At 35.9% G+C, this 21,854-nt stretch overlaps 2 protein-coding genes and 1 pseudogene across 5 annotated transcripts; 1 reads left to right on the top strand and 2 right to left on the bottom strand.

Moving 5' to 3' along the window:
• The first annotated feature begins 1,098 nt into the window (after window positions 1–1,098).
• On the top strand, window positions 1,099–4,051 carry LOC147412227 (GCN5-related N-acetyltransferase 6, chloroplastic-like). Of its 4 annotated transcripts, XM_086457908.1 has the most exons (10): window positions 1,102–1,546; window positions 1,623–1,679; window positions 2,028–2,238; window positions 2,352–2,404; window positions 2,618–2,654; window positions 2,770–2,835; window positions 2,934–3,038; window positions 3,143–3,296; window positions 3,539–3,615; window positions 3,703–4,051. In XM_086457908.1, coding segments are annotated over exons 2-10 (771 nt in total). In that variant the 5' UTR covers window positions 1,102–1,546; window positions 1,623–1,677; the 3' UTR covers window positions 3,769–4,051. The 4 variants fall into 4 exon arrangements, 3 of the variants coding, with proteins under 3 accessions (XP_086314043.1, XP_086314034.1, XP_086314026.1); XM_086457917.1 differs by having other exon boundaries at window positions 1,099–1,679; window positions 3,143–3,201; XR_015182645.1 differs by having other exon boundaries at window positions 1,100–1,679; window positions 3,444–3,615; window positions 3,703–3,775.
• On the bottom strand, window positions 3,856–6,931 carry LOC147412226 (pentatricopeptide repeat-containing protein At1g11290, chloroplastic pseudogene; annotated as a pseudogene).
• A 2,358-nt stretch (window positions 6,932–9,289) lies between these two features.
• Window positions 9,290–17,512, bottom strand: LOC147412225 (uncharacterized). Its single transcript, XM_086457876.1, has 2 exons — window positions 17,196–17,512; window positions 9,290–9,991 (listed from the first exon to the last, which is right to left on the bottom strand). Exons 1-2 carry the CDS (start codon window positions 17,260–17,262, stop codon window positions 9,405–9,407), a joined length of 654 nt encoding a protein of 217 aa, XP_086314002.1. The 5' UTR covers window positions 17,263–17,512; the 3' UTR covers window positions 9,290–9,404.
• Between the last annotated feature and the right edge of the window lie 4,342 nt (window positions 17,513–21,854).

Here is a 21,854-nt window from a genome sequence, read left to right as displayed (position 1 = left end):
ACGCGCACCAGACTAGTCCCTACGTCCCGCACCCAGGCTTTGTCCATCACGTGTTAATCTACACATGTGCGACAGTGCGTGGCCACCAAGATTTTTTATGGGTAGTGGGATTCGAACTTGAGATAAAAAAGGAGCAGACTCCTTGACCCCAAGTCGGTATCATTCAAAATTTACCCTCACGTAAAAAAAAATGCCAAAACTTTTAATTTTTTTCTTTTCTCCCAAAAACCCCTTGTCTTTAAGCTTGGAATGAAAACATCCATTTATTTGAGATGGTCATTTAAGACTAACCGTTTTTTTTCTTTTTTCTTTTTCTTTCCTCTCCTCATCATTGATCTAGAAGATAAAAATCTATATAAAAAGTCAATTAGTTATCGATCAAGTTGAGGGGACAACAATTGGCAGTTGAATCATTAAAATTCAAGATTTAAGATATTTTTTTTATAAAAAAAATCAAGAATTTTGACCAAGAGATTGAAGATGAGAGTTTTGCCATCATTTTATTAATATCTGAAAGAAGTCAAATAATCATGAGGGTACGTCATTGGTTTAGAAATGTAAGGAGGTATCTCAAATATTCATCAGACTCGTGAGGGTATGTCTTTAAATCACCCTTCTTCTATGCCAATCAAGTGCCACGAACAAAATCAGTTTGTGACACGATTTATTTTTGGATTCATAAATCCTTGATCCCTACTCTTTTCATTGCATGCCAATGTTTCATACTAATTTGTAAATTTCTATTAATGTGGACCAAAAAATGGAAAATCATATTTGGTCAGGACCCACTAACACACTTCATCAGTCCATCAGAATGATCAGATAAATCAGCCAACCATTACTTGATTTGGACTCAATACAAACAACATCAATGACCATATTATATCTAGCCCTCTTAACCAGCGGCAGCATGACTCATAATGCTACTCGGGAAGACCATATATTAACTCACATATATTTATTTTTAGTATCTTTTTTTAATGTAAGGTAGAAAAGGAAGGGAGTTGGCTTCCACATTCCTCTCTGACAAACTATATCCATCCAATCTAAAATCCCAATCCTTAATACTATAATTAGTAGTTTCTCTTCCAAACTATGTTACTTCTCCCACCACACCAAGATTAAAAAAAAAAAAAAAAAAAAAAGGCAAACCAGTTATGACAGTTATATTGTCTCTTTAAGATCATCACCTAAAATTGGGCTCACCATTTCTAATATCTTCCCTGTAATTGGTGCACCTTAGCTACATTTGAAGTAATCCAGTGGGCTGCAACTGCATAAGCTTTTGCTACTCCAGAACATAGCCATTACAACACAGATTAACTGCTTGTATGAACTCAATTCTTCATCGGTTCGATCGGAATACAGGATGAAGTAATCTGGTGGTTGTTGTAACGGAAAGTCCAAGATTGATATGGCGTACCCAATGCCAGCTACACTGTTGCATAGACAAGACTAATTAAAATTTTGCTTCTTCTTCATGGTCCATCCCTCTCTCTAATATATTGAAAGCTTGTAGAAGTTTTCTCTCTACTCTTTAATTTTCTCAGGTAAATCTGGAGGGAGCAAGCTTCATCGATGTCGATTATTGGGTTTCAAAGGCCCAACCTCTCCAGATTTTCCTGCCATGGGATCGAAAACTGTTTTCGATCTTGTAGAACCACTGTTTCTCCTACAATGTTAGTTGTTCTCTTCTTTGTTCTGATTCAGATTTCTCTGCTTCCGCCGATAAGCTTTGAGTCTCTACCTGAAAATTTTTGGTGTTTCTAGCCCAATTTTTGCAGAATTTTGTTTCTCGAACAACAATCTTACTAATTTTAATTTGTATCTTCTTGAATTCAGTTTTTATTTTTATAGTTCAGATGGAGAAATTAAGGTTTAGAAATCACCCATGATTTAAGGAATTTCTGTAGGTCTAATAAACTGTTTCTACTAATGAGAAAAAAGTGTTTCAATTTACTTTATCCACAGAAATTCCACCTCATTCAAATCCAATTCGATTTTTATGAGATTGCTGAAAAATGCAGGAATTTCAATCAGCCAACCTCCAAGCCAAAAAAGAAAGAAGAATTCTCTGTTGAGCTTCAACCACAATTGGTTCCCCAACATCACACTCCGACACCTTCTAATCTGCGCTTTGATAGATCATTTCCTTCAGATCAAGGGAGTAACCACACACATAAAATTGATTTTGGACGGTTTGTGGTACGAGAGGTCATACTGGATGAAGAATATTGGGTAAGATGTGTTCAAATGAAATGGAATAGCAACCATGATTTATTTTTTTTGTTTTAGTTGTGTTTCGTTTATTTATTCATGTTCGTGGTTGTGGGGTTTTGATTTCATGGTAGACAGCAGCATGGTTGAGAGCTGAAAGTCACTGGGAGGATCGACCAAACGAACGGTTTGTATTAAATATCAGAAAAAGGAATTCCGAAGAACACCTTTTTTTAACCATTCAACCTATTGCACTCTATATAGAATGGATGGTTAAAGCAATTCAAGGCAGGTCGTGCTCCCCTGCATGTCAGCCGCCCTAAGATGGCTCTGAAAATTTCAAATATAAAAAAATGGAAGCATAAAATACAGCTAATTTTATAACCGGTTGTTGACACAGCTACATTGAAAGCTACAAAAGAAAATTCGCTGACCAGGTAAGTTTCAAATGTCATCTTTTAAGAATTACTTATATGCCCAAACATACAAATATAAACACACATATACTCAATTTGCATGTAATATCTCCTAATGAGTTCCTCTTGTGCCTAGGAATTTAATGAATTAAAGAGGCGATGCAGTGGGAAATATATAAAGAAGTGTGCCTGCATTGTTGCGGTATGATGTCATTGAACAAAGTTTGCATAATTTCCTCTCATTTACTCATGATTTACATAATAGGGGTTCTCTAATCCAGTTTGTTTGAAAAATAACAGGTAAAGAAAGATGAGAAGAGTGTGAAATGTACCATACTGAAGAGTGTGGTTGGAACTCTAGATCTAAGTTTCCAACAACTATTACTGGGAGAGACGTTTCCTGGGGTACAATTTGTTTTGATTGATCCATCTGATTCTGAGTTTCAGTCCATTGCCGAGTAATTATAATCTAATGTTACCTTAACCTGGTATTGGAATTCAACTAACAGGAACGCGTGAAGGCCCGGATGTTTTCCAGCATCAACAGAACAAGCCCACACAAATATGGGTATGTAGCAAATTTAAGTGTTTCCAAATTTGCACGTCGTCAGGGCATCGCAAGCAGCATGTTGCTTTTTGCTATCGCATCTTCCAGATCAAATGGTAAGATTACAAGCATCTAGTGCAACAACTTTTGTTTTTACGAATCGACTTTTGGGGCAAAACCCAACTTTCGTTTGTGCAAGCTGACTTTAGGGGCGAAATGCAATTTTTGTTGTGGGTATGCACGTGTATAATTCACAAATGAAGAAATGTAAAGCCCTGATGCATGTACATGAAGAAGCATGTGTGGGAGTGCACGGGAGCCGAAATACATTCTGCTGAAGTTGATGTTCATGTGGCAGGTGTAGAGCAGGTATTTGTGCATGTAGATAGGCAGAACATACCAGCAAGGGAACTATACCAAAAGATGGGGTTTAAGGTAGATTCATTTTTTTTTTTCTTGAATTTCTGACATCAATTTCTGCTCAGGATGACCCATTAAAGGCTGATGTACTGGTTCCCACAGATGGTTGAAATGGCAACCCCTCATTTGTTAGAGGAGAAGAAATACTTGCTTTGTTATAAGGCATGAAATACTCTCAATACATTGCTGGCCAGCCTCCCTTGGCAGTATGATCAAACTTGTCGACAACACAATTTGTGAAAATCTGAGAATTTCTGACCTTGACACATTAAACCTGAGAATCAGGTGGCGAAGCTGGCATAAGAAAACTGTTACAGTGCATTGTATTATCAAAATCGTAAATTCTTTATATGAATTGGATTATTATACTTGCACTACTGAATTATTCATGCCACTGCTGTAAGGTATCTCATTTTTAATAGAATGAAATTTTATTATTATTTTTTTCAAATTCTATTGCAAACAATGAACCTGAAATATATTTATATTATATTGTGACAACAACTTTTCTACTTCATTTATGTTGGAGAGGTAGAGAGAGAAACAAGGATGCTAAAAATGCTAATCATACCAAGTTCACATAAGTCACCTGGTTATGTCTTCCACCATAATCATGACTATATCAGGATTTGAAACAGAAAGATATGAGTTTAGGATGTAATACATATGACATGGGAAAAGTTGCTTGAGTCCAAAAACTTATTGGCTTAATTAATCTTGTACAAATAAGGAAACATATTAATAAGAATGCAAATAAGGCATAGCTATGAAATGTTGCATGAATTTGATGCTTTATTATCGATGGGATATCATAATCATCAATAACAAAAACAACAGTGCCTCATCCTAACTGTTTAGGGACAGGTGGGATATTTAAAATTTTCAACTCCTAAAATATGCACTTTAAGTGTAAAATTAAATGAAAAAAACAATCATTCATATATGGGGTGAATTGGTTGAATCTTCAGTGGCTCAATCTACATGATAAATAATTTGTTGCAAGTTGCAGTCAACATTTGCTGGTTCCCACTTAAAGCAAAGCGCCACCATCAGAACTCATGTTATCCCTCCAAGTTAAATCAATATTTGACTATTCTTTCTTCTAACCCTGAAATACCGTCAAGCCTAAAGAACCAATGAGTAGTTTAGCTATATTCATCCATGCCAACTAGTACATTGGCAGACAGTATGCGACGCTTTAAATGAATTCTGATTGTACATCAAATTAATCAATGAAGTTGAATAAATGCAGTATAAAACACACCCTTTCAAGTTCTCAGAATAGAATTCCTTTGAGATGGCTGAGTTCATCAATAATCAAATATGTTCTCTTTCATAAAGGACGTGATTTTGAGCCTGATAGAAATGTATGGAACCTCCAATTTATCTCAACCAAACTACGGCCAGGGATCTTCTTTAACTCTCTTTCTCTAATCAGTTTTCTCAACCTTTCTACATCTTCCCACCGACCAGCTTCTGCATAGATATTCGACATAAGAACATAGTATGTGACAGTTTGAGGATCCAATTGGAACAAATTCTCCGCCACAAGCTCAGCCAAATCAAGATTCCCATGGATTCTGCAAGCCCCGAGCAAAGCTCCCCATACACCGACATCGGGTTCGACCGGCATTCTCTTGATGAACTTGTAGGCCTCATTTAGCTGACCAGCTCGACCAAGAAGGTCCACCAAACAAGCACATTGTTCAACACCCGGCACAATTGAATAGTCTCTTGTCATGCTCTCAAAATGCCTTCTCCCTTCTTCTATGAGACCTGAATGCCTACAAGCCGTCAAAAGGACAGTAAACGTGAAACTGTTTGGTTTCACACCCTCCTTTATCATTTTTGAGAAGAGCTCAAGAGCATCCTTCCCATGCCCGTGAGCTGCACAGGCCCCAATCATTGCAGTCCAAGAGACTACACTTCTTTGAGGCAACCTCTCGAAAACATTTTTAGCCAAATCTATGCTCCCACATTTAGCATACATGTCTATAAGTGCATTTGTAATCGAAACATTGGTTTCAAGTCCTTTGCTTGTGACAAGCTCATGAACCCATCTTCCAGTGTTAAGTGCTCCCAAGCTAGCGCAAGCTGAAATCAGACTAACCATTGTGATATAATCAAATTCAACTTTTTCGGTTTGCATCCTCCGGAAAATCCTAATTGCATCCTCACCCGCATCGTTCTGTTCATATGCAGCAATCATGGCATTCCATGACACCAAGCTCCGTACATGCATCTTATCAAACAAAGAGCGAGCTCTCTCAACATCCCTACACCTACCGTACAATGCGATCAAAGCATTAACCAATGTGATATCAGAATCCACTCCCACCTTAAATCCATACCCATGAATCAACTTTCCTAAATTCAAAAATTCTAATCCCACACAAGCTGGAAGGATACTCACAAGCGTCACTGCATTGGGTTGAGTCCCCGAAGCCACCATATGCCGGAAAACACTCAACCCTTCCTTATAAAGCCCATTTTGTACATAGCCTGCAATCATCGCAGTCCAAGAAACTATGTTCCTTACAACCATTTCAACAAAAATCAATTCTGAATTTGAAGTCTCCCCACCCTGAGAGTACATCGTCACCAAAGAGCTCTGGACAAAGACATTTGAATCAAGCCCATTCTTAATTATATTACAATGAACTTCTTTCCCTTCTCTCAAAGCCGATACAACTGCACAAGACCGAATCACGAACGGGAAAGTATAGTGATCGGGCAACAACCCAGACAAATGCATGTTTTTGTAAAGTACTAGAGCTTCTTCGCAAGGACCCGAATCGGCATATCCCCTGATCAAGGTGTTCCAGAGGAAAACATCTTTTTGTGGAACTTCGTCGAACAGTTTGCGAGCATAGTACATGGTAGGCGCTAATATACACGCTAAGGTGACGAGTTTTGTTGATAGAAGTAGGTTTTGTGAGAAACCATCTGTTAGAATTCGGGCATGGATTCGTTTGAGATCCGTTAGAGAGGAACAGGAGTTCAAAAGGTAGTTATAAGGGAGGGAATGGTAGTTAGTACGGATGAATGATGGGAGTAAGGACAAAGGTTCTACTCTTCTTAAAAGCCTCGCCGACATGAATAATACATTGGTTAGTAGAGAGATAGGAAGTTAATATATTAAAGAGTTAAGCTACTAAATTAACCAAAACATGGTTGGAGGCTTGTAGCAAATCTCCTTAGTCCAACTAAGGTGAGCTTGTTTTTAAATGGATGAATTATTTTTGCTCAGATGAGTTCAAATTCTTATGGGTAATTTATATATACCTCTCTCGGGATATGTATAAATTAGAAGTGCATCCTTTCGAAAAAAGTGTAAGGTGTCATGTTCCTATATAAGAGGTAAAATACATTTGGCTCTTAACCAAGCCATTTTCTACATTGCACGCAGTCCAATGTATTAAATCTCTAATCAAAACATGTAAATAGACACCACATGTTACTACAGGAATGGGACACAATTCTAAATTGCAACTCTTCAAAAAAAAAAGAATAGTACTAAGAGTAATAAATTGAGAAAAAGTCGACTAAGATAATTTAGGTAAAGATTTTAAATGTGCTTATGTCCCAAAGCAAGTGCCAATTAACTTAGTTGGTAAAGTTGTTGGGTGATGATATTAAAGACCTGAATTCAAATTTTGTTAGAATCGAGTAATTGAATTAATTAAAAATTAACTTACCAATAAAAAAAGAAAAGATGGAGACAGTGAAAAACCTATATAACAATAACATAAGACTTGACTTTAAACAAAGTAAAATGAAGGATAAGACTTGTTTGGCATATTCTAAATATTTGGAATAAGGTTTTGTTATTGTTCGTTATAACTATTCTAAGTTTCAGTGAATATCTGAGATACCAATCTGAATTTCAATACCATGAAATGTCTCATTGATTGTACTTATTTTGTGAGAGAATTTAGATGGAAAATAACAAACTACCCCATTTTTCCTATAAACCTTTAGATATTGGTGACAAGATCACCACTTATTCTCGTCACGATATAATTAATTACTTAATCTTTTACTATTATTTCATCCAAAATTAATGAGAAGACGCCAAATAAATGTAAATATATTTTGTGGAATAAATATGTGTTTCTATTCAAATTCATTCATAGACTGTTATTACCATTATCAGATCATTTGTAAACATCTAAAGAAAAAAATCCCATAGTTCATAGATCACATATCCACAACCATAGTACCAAAATGGTTTCTAACAAAGAAGATCTTGTTCATGGAACTCAACGAATGGGAATCCTCAAATGAGATTGATTTCCTATAAAACCTAAATTGAAGACTCAAAAGCTTTAGCAGATCCTTCTTGGGATCTTGGGTGTTGAAGCAACTTAGTTATATTTACGGTGTGATCATGCTGAGAATTAGAGCTGTCAATGGATGGGCTTTGGAATGGATTGGTATTAAATTGGTGGTATGTATTATTATAAACTATGGATCTAATCTGATTCGATAAAAATATATACAAAAAATAATGTGTGTATATATATATATATATATAAATAAATATGAATTATTCATGTATTTTTTAATATATCATTGGATCCGGACATGGTTGATCCAAAATCAATCCAACAAGCTATCAAAGCAGGTCCTCATTGGAACCCAAATCCTTGATCTAAACCCAAAGTTATCAGATAGGAAGGGACCGTGTTTTGGATCTGGATCCATTGACAGCCCTACTACAGGTGATTTAAAGTATTCTTTTATTTAAAAATTAATGCATGTTATATAAAGTTCTTAATTTTTCATATAAACTATAGATTGAACTTAAGATGAGCTCTCTTCTAAAAAAATCATTATTTTTAAAGAAGATAAATTTTTATTTGAAAAAAAAAAAAAATCATTAACTGATATTAATAGTTTAATAAATTATAACAAAGTTAATAATTTTGTAGATAATACATTGATTTTTTGAAAGAATTTTTATAATTATAATGGTTTGAAATACTGTTTGCCACATTTGATTCTTGAGAATCAGAACCTATCAGTACCCTAGTTTTTTGGTAGTTTTGGTTCTGATTCCATTTATTTTGGAATCAAAACCAAAATCAACAAGAGTCAGAACTGAAAAAAATATAATGGTTATGGTTATAAGTGACCTACGAACTGAATTGGAACTGACCCATTGCCACCCCTACCTTGAGTTTTCGACGAGAATAATACTAAATTGACTCAAAAAGAGACATTCGAATACACACTCAAGTGAAATGTGCGTGGAGCCATGGATTTTTTCCTTGTGGATCTCACGAAAAAATAAAAAATCTGTGGATCCATGCGCATTCCACATCATTTGAGTGTTTTTTTAGTCAGTTTAGCACGGCTCTTTGAACAAAGGATCACCTGGTCCATCAGTTTATAGCATTTGCAAATTTTCTTTCAAAACTTCAGGGCAAGAAAAAGGTACAGTTCATGTACTCTCAACGCACACAAAAAGAGCGGGAGATTAAGAAACAAACAAATACAAATCAACAGAGGCCAACCCAAATTCCAATCAGGAAAAGATCACAACCCAAACACATACGATACTGTAATTAAAATTCCTGTGATATATGGCAATAGAGTTTTTTTAGTCAGTTTAGCACGGCTCTTTGAACAAAGGATCACCTGGTCCATCATTGATAAGCATTTGCAAATTTTCTTTCAAACTTCAGGGCAAGAAAAAGGTACAGTTCATGTACTCTCAACGCACACAAAAGAGGCGGGAGATTAAGAAACAAACAAATACAAATCAACAGAGGCCAACCCAAATTCCAATCAGGAAAAGATCACAACCCAAACACATACGATACTGTAATTAAAATTCCTGTGATATATGGCAATAGATGGCTTCGAGAACTTTCAACACCATTGCAATCATCATTGGTTCCACTAAAGCACCCGGGATGCTGTGGCTTTGCCTCACCACTATCCAAAACAAAGCTGCTTCCGGGTTTTCCACTGCTGAATAGAACACACCAGAAATATGGAGACCCACCATCAGAGCCACTCACTGCTGCTCCCACTTCAGTGTAATTCTTGTTATATATTATCTCCAAGCTCTTGTTGTTTGTAATCAGGAGTTTAGAGAATGCTTCCGAAGCACTGACGTAATGCGGCTGACACCCAAGTAGTCGGCCAGTGATGGGACCAAGACTTGAGACCTGGACACCACAGTTTGGTGCGAAAGTCTCAGCAAATTCAGCATCAATTGGCTTCTTGGCATCAGGTCCTCCAACCTCACCACATTTGCCTTGGTATGCTTTTATGTACTGCAAAGCAATGCAGGCCAGTCCTGCATTGTCGGCAAGGGCAGATGATTTGTGGGCAGTTCGATTGCTGTTGAGCACGGACACAAGTCCATCGGCTGGGTTATCTTTTTTTTTCCAAAGAAGGGAGATTTTAGTTAGAGCATGTGCACAATGATACCAATAAACAAAGATACAAATCAAGAAAGAATGGACTCAACAATTTAAAAATGCAAAGGATTGTGATAGCAAGAAGTAATAGAAGTCTGAATTAAAAGTAAAGCATTTAAAACATACAGCTGACAAATGATATTAACGTAGATTCATTATTTTTTTTTTCTGATATAATTGGGAAAATGAAATATAGAAAGCATATTTGATTTCATGTAAAGAGATGATAAACTTCGGAAAGAGAAAGAGATCAGGGGTGAAGACAACAGGTGAGTTATCCATTCTTGGACGCTACACACCTGGGATCAATGGCAAAATGTGTTTAAAGGGGAACAGTCGTACTCATAGATTTCTCACATTCTAGCCATTCTTGGACACTAGACATCTGGGATCGATGGCCAAATGTGTTTAAAGGGGAACAGCCTTACTCCTAGATTTCTCGCACAACATCGAGAGCACATTTTCCATCAATCAGTTAAGAGAACCCCTGGGACCTTATGGTGCTCTGGAGTTACAAGTAAATGAAGCAAACCTAAACCCAGCTTAACAAACAGAAAAGGTAGTGAACCCTAGTCATCAATTACAATCTATCAAAACAAACTTGCTTTTAAATTTAAACTTGTGTTCAATTTTTCACATGTACAAAGTATGCTGTTCTTAGTTGAGTGAGTTTCAAGTGAAAGCTAAAAGCCCATCATTTCAGTATTATGCAAATCACTCATAAATGAGCTGTATAGACATATATTCTTTTCACTACTAGCTGCATCAAATACTTATCTGATAATTTTTTGATAAGTATAATATATTAAATGAAGGAAAAAAAGTACAAAGAGGCCGAGGAAGCCTCTAAGAGAGCAACAAGCTAAAAAGAGAACAAAGCATCAAAGACTACATAAAGAATTCCATCTAAAAACGAAATCATCAAAAGTGATCCCCTTGAAATCGATGTTCTGATAATATGATACATTTAGTTCAGGGCATTAGATACTCAACACATTTGGAGAAAGCTTTGCTTAACAAGTGTGTGAGTGTAACCCTTAAATCAAAAGAATCATAGACGGAAGATTATTTTAGTTCATTCTACACAGTGAGTTCCCAACAATTCACTGGTATCCAGAAGCAACTCCAGTTCATAATGGCACACGGGAATATGCTTCACGTTAGCAAACTACTGAGGTACATAATATGTTATACAATACACACAGATAAAGTTGATGTTTCATACATGGGGATGATAGAGCTGGACACTCAAGTTGCAGCTTTTCTCAGGTTAATTGCACTATCTGAAAATCTGTTGCCTGGGGACATTCATCTTTTGGTTCCAATATGCTACATCTTTTTGGTTTTCCTAGATCACTCCAGGGATCAGGTGAGGGTGTTACGGGTCCTTTTGTTGTTGTTTCGAGGCTATGTCTGGTTTACATATCAATTTGCAAAAGAGCAAGATTTTTGGGGGTAGGAAACGTGAGTGATATACATCTGATGGCTGCGACCTTGGGATGTGGGCATGATGTTTTCCTACGACTTATCTGGGATTACATTGGGAGTTGGGAGCACCCTACAATAGCATCAAAATTTGGGAAGGGGTGCTAGAGAAAATGGAGAAAAGATTGAGTATGTGGAAGGCCAAGTACTTTTTTTTTGATAAGTATAATCTATTGATAAAGTGGTAAAGAGTACAAGGAGGCTGAGGAGGCCTCACAAAGAGCAACAAACAAAAAAAGAAAAGAAAGATAAAACTTCAAGAGTTACATAAGAGTTCCATCTAAAAACAAGTCATCAAAAGAAGTTCCCCCAAAGTCGATGTTCTGTTTAGACCAAAGATACAAATACCCCAAAATCTCCAAAAAACTGTCGTGTGGACTTCTCATCTTATTGTTGAACACCCTGTTATTTCTCTCATTCCACACCCCCCAAGCAATAGCCGAGGGAAGTATAGTCCAAAGGAATCTTTTTCTGGATGAGAAAGCATTGTTGGCCCACTCTACTAATAACGAGGAAAACTTACAAGGAAAGACCCAATGAATCCGGAATAGATCAAGGAAATTTGACCAGATATTATGAGAAAAGGAACAATGAATTAAAAGATGATCTACAGATTCTCCATCCCTCAAACAAAGTGGACAACAATTTGGAATGATCCACCCCCGAACAATCAAATTATCCAACGTAAGAATCCTCCCAAGGGAGGCCAACCAAACAAAAAAAGATATTTTAGAAGGAACTGACTTAGACCAAATGATGGATCCCAAGACGGATCTCTCGGCAAGGGGGGTAAGACACTTGTAAAGAGCACCTTGACGAGTATCCCGGTTTACCTTCTATCCCTATTCACGCTTCCTAGGTCGGTGGAAATTAGATTGGAGAGGCTTATGAGAAACTTTCTATGGAATGACAAGAATGGTAAGAGGAAGTATCACCTAGTTAGATGGAAGGTTGTGTGTATGCCCAAGAAAAATGGGGGGTTGGGGATTAGGGGTCTTAGACTTGCTAATAGAGCACTTTTAGGGAAATGGTTATAGAGGTTTGGGGAGGAAAGGGGTAGATTATGGAGGAGGGTCATTTTGGCAAAGTATGGGGAAAAGAGACTGGGTTGGTATAGTGGCGAGGCTAAAGGCTCGTACGGGTGTAGTGTTTGGAAGGGTATCTTGAAAATGAACGAGGAGTTCGAGAAAGGGATTAGGTTCAAGGCGGGAACGGGTAATAAAGATCAGATTATGGGAGGATAGTTGGTGTGGCACATCACCTCTAGCAATTCAATTTCCGTCTTTGTACGCCTGTTCTACAAAAAAGAACTGCTCGATTCAGCATGTTTGATTCGCAATGAGTTCACTTCCACTTGGGATTTTGGGATTCAGGAGAAGCTTTAATGATTGGGAGATAACTGATGTGATATCTTTCCTTGATCTCTTACACTCGTGTCCTCTCAACGAAAGTGAACAGGAATTGTTGTCCCCTGTGCATGAAAGATGGGGAGTCTGTCGACCACATCTTAATTCATTGCACATTCTCTTATCAAATTTGGGTCATTATTCCTGGTCTTTTTCGTATTCAGTGGGTCATTTCCTGTAAGTTCTCCTTGTTGTTAGAAGGGTGGGCCAATAATGTTTTCTCTTCCAGAAAAGATTCTTGTGGGCTATTCTTCCCTCGGCTATTGCTTGGGGGGGGGAATGAGAGAAATAACAGGGTGTTTAACATAAGATGAGAAGCTCCCACGGCACTTTCTTGGAGATTTGGGCTTGTTATACCTTTGGGCGAAGCAGAACATTGAGTTCAAGGGGATACTTTGGATGACTTCGTTTTTAGATGAAACTATTTATGAGTCTTTGAGCTTTTATTTCTTCTTGATTTGTAGTTTGTTTAGAGGCTTCTCGGCTCTTTGTCTTTTTGTTTCTTTCAATCAATTACATTACACATCAAAAAAAAAAATATGCTACACCTACACCCCGTCACCCCCACTAAATCATCCAAAAATGCTGTAACTGTTTCTTTTTTGTTTCACTTATTCCTCTCCATATCCTGACTTGAAGACCTCAGTTCACATATGTAAGTCAGCACATGTATTGAATACGATACACAATAATAAGTCACATTTTAACTCTATGTTAGCTCTCTAAAAATCGGTTTGCCCCCTTGACATATCTTAGTTGCCTTGTAAAACTCAGCATTGCCTTCTTTTCTCTGCATAGAAGGCAAACTTAAGATGACCTCCAGTATACAGATCATATTTCAAAGACATTTCTACATTCACAAAGCAATATAAACGGAATATTGCAATTAATCCTTGCATGACATTGGTTCAGATGTGGATGCTAAAAATCTTAAAAGAGAGTTGAATCCAAAGTGGAATGTCCCTATAGAGTTTGGAGAATTTATGATTTCTTGTCCATAGGTAAACTATATTCATCCATTTACAACTATTGAGATGACCTAGTTGGTCTAAGGCACCAGATTAAGGTTATGGTCCGAAAGGGCGTGGGTTCAAATCCCACTCCCAACAATATAATAATTTGAAGGTGCCTACTTAGCTAAGTTGGTAAAGGCGTGTGGAGTGTAGATCCATGACCTAGGTTAAAATCTCGTTGAACCCACCGATAGATTGCCTACTAACCACCTTGCTTGCCTAGCGGGAAAAAAAACCTATATTCATCCAATAACTAACTTCAGTAGATGTTTCCAAGGGATACCCTTTAGATCAAATTAGCCTTCCATCCGTTCTTCCCAATATTTAGGGTTTTTCAAGTCATTCCTAAGTGAAGGGGAAAGAAAGCAAAAAAGTTAAGAAAAATGAAACCTTAAGCAACAAGAAAGCATGAGAACGAGTAAAGGAAAAGAGAAGGTGACCCTGTTGGTTTGGATATGGTGGGTTGTCTAGGGAGGAGAAAATAAGAATTGGGTGTACGTAAGAATCACAACAGAATGAAAAGTAAAATAGGCTAGAATTCCCTAACAAGAGATCCATACAGCTCAAGAGTCAAGATTGCAAATCATAAGGAGTTTATAATCAAGAAAACTAGAGTCCATTTTGGTCATTATTGAAGCCATATCCCTAAAATTGGAAGTTAGTAGAACGAATTACATTGCTCCCCCATTCAATTATGTCTAAGAATTAGAAGAAATGCAGAACTTTTCATAGATTTCCATGCTTCTTCATGCCATTTTTTTATAGACAAAAGGAAATTACAAAAGACAATAAAGGAAGGTCAAGATGACCAACCCAGAAAAAGGGAAAAGCACAAAGCTAAGACTTCGATAAATTACACACTCTATCCCACTGAACTAGAAAAGCCTCAAAAAACACCCCTTTGAACTCTTGGTAGATCTTACACCAACAGAACAAAAGACCTAGGACAAAAATAAAGATTTCATGGCTCGAATGCACCTTTCCTTAGAAAATTCTAGAGTTACTTTCCTTCTAAATACCCCAAGTAATAGCAAACGGTGTAAGACTCCCAGATGACACCTCTAACTGATCTCGGGAAGCAAGATTCCACTCCAAACAAAGACAAGAAATGATTCCACAAATCCTTTCCCACAACACAATGGATTAGCAAATGATTAGCCGACTTCTCATCTGACAAACACATACAACAGTAGTTCGGACCACAAAAACCTCTTCATCTCAACTGATCAAGCATAAGGCCCTTTGAACTCTTGGTAGATCTTACACCAACAGAACAAAAGACCTAGGACAAAAATAAAGATTTCATGGCTCGAATGCACCTTTCCTTAGAAAATTCTAGAGTTACTTTCCTTCTAAATACCCCAAGTAATAGCAAACGGTGTAAGACTCCCAGATGACACCTCTAACTGATCTCGGGAAGCAAGATTCCACTCCAAACAAAGACAAGAAATGATTCCACAAATCCTTTCCCACAACACAATGGATTAGCAAATGATTAGCCGACTTCTCATCTGACAAACACATACAACAGTAGTTCGGACCACAAAAACCTCTTCATCTCAACTGATCAAGCATAAGGATCCTTCCATAAATTGTTGTCCAAACAAAGAAAGCCACTTTAGATGGCACCGTTGGGCCCCAAACAACAACATGAGGAAAGGTAAGATCCCACTCCTATTTAGATCATTATAAAGCTCTCTCATGGAGAAACATCCTTTACTATTAGTACTCCAAAATCTCAAATCCTCTCCAGTTGAGCCTTTTGTGACGCTGTCAAGGCAAGCTAACAAATCTACAACCTTCAAGATCTCCCAATCATTCAATGGTCTCCTGAACCCCTAGTTCCAATTTGTAATTCCAACATTTATCACCCGAAAATGAGCAACAAAAAGGTTCATCTTCCTCAAAATGGAAAACACCGATTCAAATCTAACCTTCAAGGGTCCCTCTCCACGCCATGAATCCTCCCAAAATATTACCTTGTCTCCCCTTCCAACCTTAAAGATCACCCTCTTTTGGATTGAGGGAGAACCTTTAGGGTGCCTTTTCAAACCCCAAACCCACTCTCCCAACCAAAAAGTTCCTCCCCATACTTTGCCACAATCACCTTGCGCCACAACCCTTCCCGTTCCACTCCAAAATTCCAAAGCCACTTTCCTAACAAAGCCTCATTCAAAGAACCCAGTTTTCTGAACCCAAGGCCCCCCAACCTTTTAGTTGTGCAGGTATTTCTCCAATAAATCCATTTCCAAACAACTATAGCTCAACATAAGACCACTGGTTCAAGTTCTAGAGTCCCACACATCATCAAGATTATAACTTCAAGTTCTAGAGTCCCACACATCATCAAGATTATAACTTCCTCGAAGGTTGATCCACAGAGAAAAAAAAAATCACAGATTACCATCATAATCTAGTTCCCCATGGACTAAAAGCCAAAGAAAAAAAATTATATACGAAGTGTAGGACACATTTACCGCAATGAAGATGACACGTGTCATCTCAATATATGAGACAGGCACTCGGTCTAAGTCTTTTATTATTAAGAGTGAGTTCATATCTTCTGCTTTCACTATCTCCATTCTTGTTCTTTTGGGTCATTCTCTTGATATTTGAGGACTTTCAACTTGAATATTTCTTCTAATTGAGGCTGTAATCAGCCCTCGAACTACGCAAACTATCTCAGCCAACTTTCTCCAATGCATTGCCTACTAGAGCTACTCCAAGACAGCTTGATGTTCAACATTATTAATCTTAAGGAGTTTAAACTAGGATCCATTTAAGGTTGAACTTTTCATAGATTTCTTTGATTCGTTGCCCCTCTCATGTCTCAGAAGTACAGTAAATTCTACAAACAGTTAATAACAAAGGTAGTATCAGCTAATCCACTCTCAAAAGTCCTATAACATAACTCCATTCGTTCCAATTCATAAGCTCCACACACACAAGGATCAAATTTTTCACGAAAAAAAAAATCCGAAACTTTAGCTAATGCAGATCAACCGAAAAAGAAACCTAATCAAACTTAACGGCAACTCAAATTTACAGCAATCAAGAGTAAAAGAGAAAATGTATGACGATAATCTACGATTTTTAAACCAATAATTACTGCATTTCACATCTATAGAGATTAGTATATAAACAAGCAGATTTGCACAGTTATTTAGCAGATCTACAAAGAAACCACAACTAAGAAACGTCACAGACGAATAGATTTTCTCTTCGATGGATGTAAAAGAAGAGAATGGGAAACTTACTTTTACTATCTGCAGAAGCAGAGATGAAGAGAAGAGAAGCGAAGAGAAACAACGTAGCAATCGCCATTACTGCTCAGCTTCTCTGGCTCTGAAGCGAGATCTGCGTTGATGAAACAGAGATGGACTGGTTCAGATTACAGAGAAACCTCGAAGTAAAATTACGGAAATGACCCCAACTTGAGACTCGGGTTTTTGTCCAGACGGGCAAATTGATGAGAAAATGTTGCCGTCAGTAACATTGTTTCTTTGAGAGGCAGGAACCGTTACCCATTTCCCTTTTTCTTTTGGCTAATGATGGCAAGAGTAGGTTGCACTTCAAATGATATTTTCCTTATTTACATTTAAATAATTGAAATAGAGAAAGAAAAGAACCCCCCAACCGCACATAAAAATAAAATATGTTTTTATAAAGAGTGTTACTATTGCCACACCAACTTTTGCTAATAGCACACTAATTCTTATGTAAATCATAATTAGTGTAGTATCTCTCTCTCTCTTTTTTTTTTTTTGTTGTTGTCAATTCTACCTTCTTTCCTTTCAATTAAAGAAGTTCCTTCATCTTACCAATTCAATATGAGTTAGTGCAATGACCTGTCAATAGTTCTCACGTTAGTGATGAATGATTGAAATAAAGAAAAATATATGCATATAAAGCGATCTAAACATACCCCTAGTGATTTTGGTGAATATTTGAGACACCCTTGACCATGGTCCTTTTTCTTTTCTTTTTTATTTTTTTAGAAACAACTCAAAGTGATGAAAATACCCTCATATCCAATCTCTTGGCAAGAAAACACCTCTATTTTCTTGAATAATGTTAAAGTAACTTTTTTTTTCCTTTTAACAACGCAAAATGATGAAAATACTCTTTCTCCAATCTCTTGATAATAAACACCTCTATTTTTCTTGAATAATGCTGAAGTGACCTTAAGATTGTTCTTATATCGCACTTTTCTGACGTACAAGTGCGTAGGAACCATAAATACTTTCATTGAGATACGAGTGAAAAAACATCAATGATTCCTACACCCATGTTAGAAAAAGGTGATATGAGGTCACTCTAATACAACTCATTTTTCTTATGCAAAAATTCATTTCCTTCATCTCTATTGGCAATGAAAATTATTTTTCTTCAAAATCTATTGAGAAAATGTAACGAATTCGGGGAGTTGCATAATAATATATGCTACGTTTCACAATAAAAACATTATTAAAAAATAAAAAAGGCTTTGTGACCATTAGGTTTTGTGGTGATCTATTGGATCTGTACTTAAATGGCTTGTTGCTAATTGGGTCTAAAATTCTTAGCCCACAAGTATATATATATATATATATATATATATATATATATATATATATACCTTTGACAATGACAACCTTATCTTCCGATCCCCAATCCAATTTAAGATCTCTTACTTTGAATTTAAAATGTTGATTTTGACTCCATCGATAATGGTTATAGTGAGAGATACTTCTGTTCTATACAAAAAAAAAAAAATGCAAATATTTGCATGACGCGATGGGATACCCCACATTATTATTTATATTAGCATACAAACTGGAATTACCTGGAATCCTTTGTATTGAAAGGGATTGATAGTTTGGTCGTAGATGAATAAATTATGAATAATGATCTTACACTCCCACGTGGCATGCTAAAATATTCTTCTGACATGGGATGTGTCAGATCCATAAATTTTCTCTCCAACTACACATATTTATGGAGATGTGTAATTGTGTATCTCGAGACATAAAACTTATGGTTCTAATACATGCCACGTCAAGAGAGCATTTTGGATATGCCTCATGGGGGGTGTCAAATTATAACCACTCATAAATTATAAGCATGAAATCATAAATTTCATCCAATAATCACTAATTGCATATTAATCCCACATCAAAGGTGAAATTTGTGAATTAATTTGGTCTCTAGATTGAATGGCTCTCATGGTTTTGGGTATCCCAATGAAGGGATTACTATATAACCGCTAAATTGGTACCTATTAAATAAGAACTTTATTAGATCTATTCCCAATGCAAATTTCAGAACTCATTTAATGTTTTCGATTGTGTCTAATCTAATATAATTTCTCACATATTGCTATTGCTAAATCTATGTATACATATATATTAAAAAAAAAAAAAAAAAAGTTTTTGATAATGGGATGTTTAGTGTTTGATGTACACGTGGTATATATAAATATAAGAGGTACACGGGGTCCACTAATGTTCTGAATTTGTACACGTGGATATTTAGTGTTTGATGTACACGTGGTATACATTAGTTGGCAGAAGTTTTAAAAATGACTTGGAGTTGGATAACATTAATCAACTTGCAGTCGATCACCGCCCGAATTATTATTCTTTTATAAAGTAACCAACAACTATCTATCATTAGTTTTTGACAACCATTATTCCTTCGCCGCGTCCTCCGCCTACACTCATTTGTGAAATTACTTAAATACCTTCCTCTCATTTATTCTTCTTGATGCAAAAGTAACCATCCCTACGTGTGCGTTTAGATCTCTTTAGCTTCTGTTTTAGAGATCATAAAACATCATATTGCTTACAAATAATAAGTCAGTCCTCTTCTACTCATAATTACATATTTGACAAAATAAATATAATTTTTTTTAGAAAATTGTTATTGTCACTGACTTTTACTAATATCACACCAATTCTTATGTAAATCATTAAAGAATTACACATTATAGATGTAACGATAGTAAAAGTTGGTGTGGCAATAATAGTTTTTTTTATATTTTAATTTAATCAAAATTTTTAAAAAGAATCGTGATGAATGCATGCGATAAATCATATGTGGTTGATGAGACAAGAATATAAAATCATACATATTTTTCTTTAGGATACATAAGAAAAAAGTTTTTATGGTTTTGTGTCTTTGTCACATCAACCACATGCAAACTGTGTATGATTTACCACATACATTCAACATTAGCCCATTAACAATATTTTTTTCCAAGAGGATTCTATATTCTCGGTCGGCAAATTGACTATCAAAAATTCACTATTTTTTTTTATTTTTGATTTTTTATATATTTTAATTCTTTTAAATAAAAATTAACTTTATTTTATTCTCCAAGTTTATAGGGGGATTGTGCATCCATTAATTTTAGTAGATTATAGAGTATGGACTGTGTCTAGAGAATTGATTTCAATTTTAATATTACTACAGCATTTTCCTTAAAAGGCTTCACATTATTCCAAATATCTCTTCTTTCCTATCTTCTTAATTTTTTAATTGAATTTTATTTAATAATTAATTATTTAACTGCATATTCTTTTTTAACAAATTATCTATTTTAATATCAAAATTAAATCTAATTACCATAAAAGTTTTTTGTTCTACAAACTCGGTGAAGTTTTATCATTAATAAAGGTAGATTTTGAATATTTTGAGGGGTAATCTTGTCTATTGCGATGGAGGTCAATGTTGGTGGGCATTGAAATGGCGATGAGTGTTTATACGTTCAAACGGCAGCTATCATTGTCACGACTACTTTTATTCTAAGACGTGTGCTTGGAAAATCAGGCTCAACATGCAAAACCATTTAAAATAATTAATAAGAAATTTAACACTTTCATTAGAAACTGCCCCGAAAACTTCAAAAATTTACCTCCTTGCCTCCTTTAGCTTTAATTTTCCGAAAGAAACTTCTAGAAAAAAGAGTGTATCAAGTTATGTATATTCCTATCCATTAGAAGTACCCGGCAACCAAAAATATGATCAATTACCACATGGATGTAAATACAAAAATTTAAATAAATAAATATTTTTCATTGTTCATTAGTGTATCTTAAATTTGGGAGATTAGAAGCCAATTAGTAAATGCACGTATGCATGGACCATACATTCAAGCCTTAACACAAAAGAGTCGTGATGAATGCATTCAATAAATCATATGCGGTTGACATGACAAGAGCATAGAATCATAGATATTTTTCTTCAAGATACACAAGAGAAAAAAGATCTACGATTTTGTACCCTTGCCACATAAACCGCTTACAAACCATGTGCATTCATCATTGTTTAACACAAAAGCATGATCTGATTTCATGCATATATAAAATACAAAATACGAAGAATCTCAATATAAAAGTAACATTTTTCATCTCCACGTGCTATCTTGTCGTTTCCATATGTCATAATTTTTTGCCACTTTTCTTTCAGTTGATCTTCATAGGGGTGGAGTTATCAAGGAGTCGGTGAGGGCAATAACCCCCTCTTAATTTTCCCTCCTTCTATTTATGCCTTAATTTTAGATGTTCTTGTATTTTGAACTAATGACATTGCCCCATTTACCCCCACTTCCACACCTTCTTCCGATTTTTGACCTTCCCTCAATATTTTGAAGATGATATTGCCTCTTGAATTGGGCCTTCTCTCATAGATTGATTGAAAGTGACTTAAATACCCTTTTCTTCAATTTATAATAATAATAAAAAATCATTGAATTTTCTCTAAAAAATCATTCAACTTCAAGCTCTTTAGCTTTACCACTGACTAAACTTTACCCCAATTGCAAGAGAATCCTACCTCTGTCCCTGGATCTTCACACATAAATTATTGAAGATCATTTTTTATCATTGGATATGTCAATTTTCATAAGTCATGAGCATTACATTTCACTTAAAATA

The sequence above is a fragment of the Akebia trifoliata genome, chromosome 1 (genome assembly GCF_017979445.1).
Source record: "Akebia trifoliata isolate Shusen 1 chromosome 1, ASM1797944v1, whole genome shotgun sequence".
Taxonomy (NCBI): domain Eukaryota; kingdom Viridiplantae; phylum Streptophyta; class Magnoliopsida; order Ranunculales; family Lardizabalaceae; genus Akebia; species Akebia trifoliata.
Note: the sequence above shows the minus strand (reverse complement) of the source record. Positions and strands in the feature narration are given on the sequence as shown.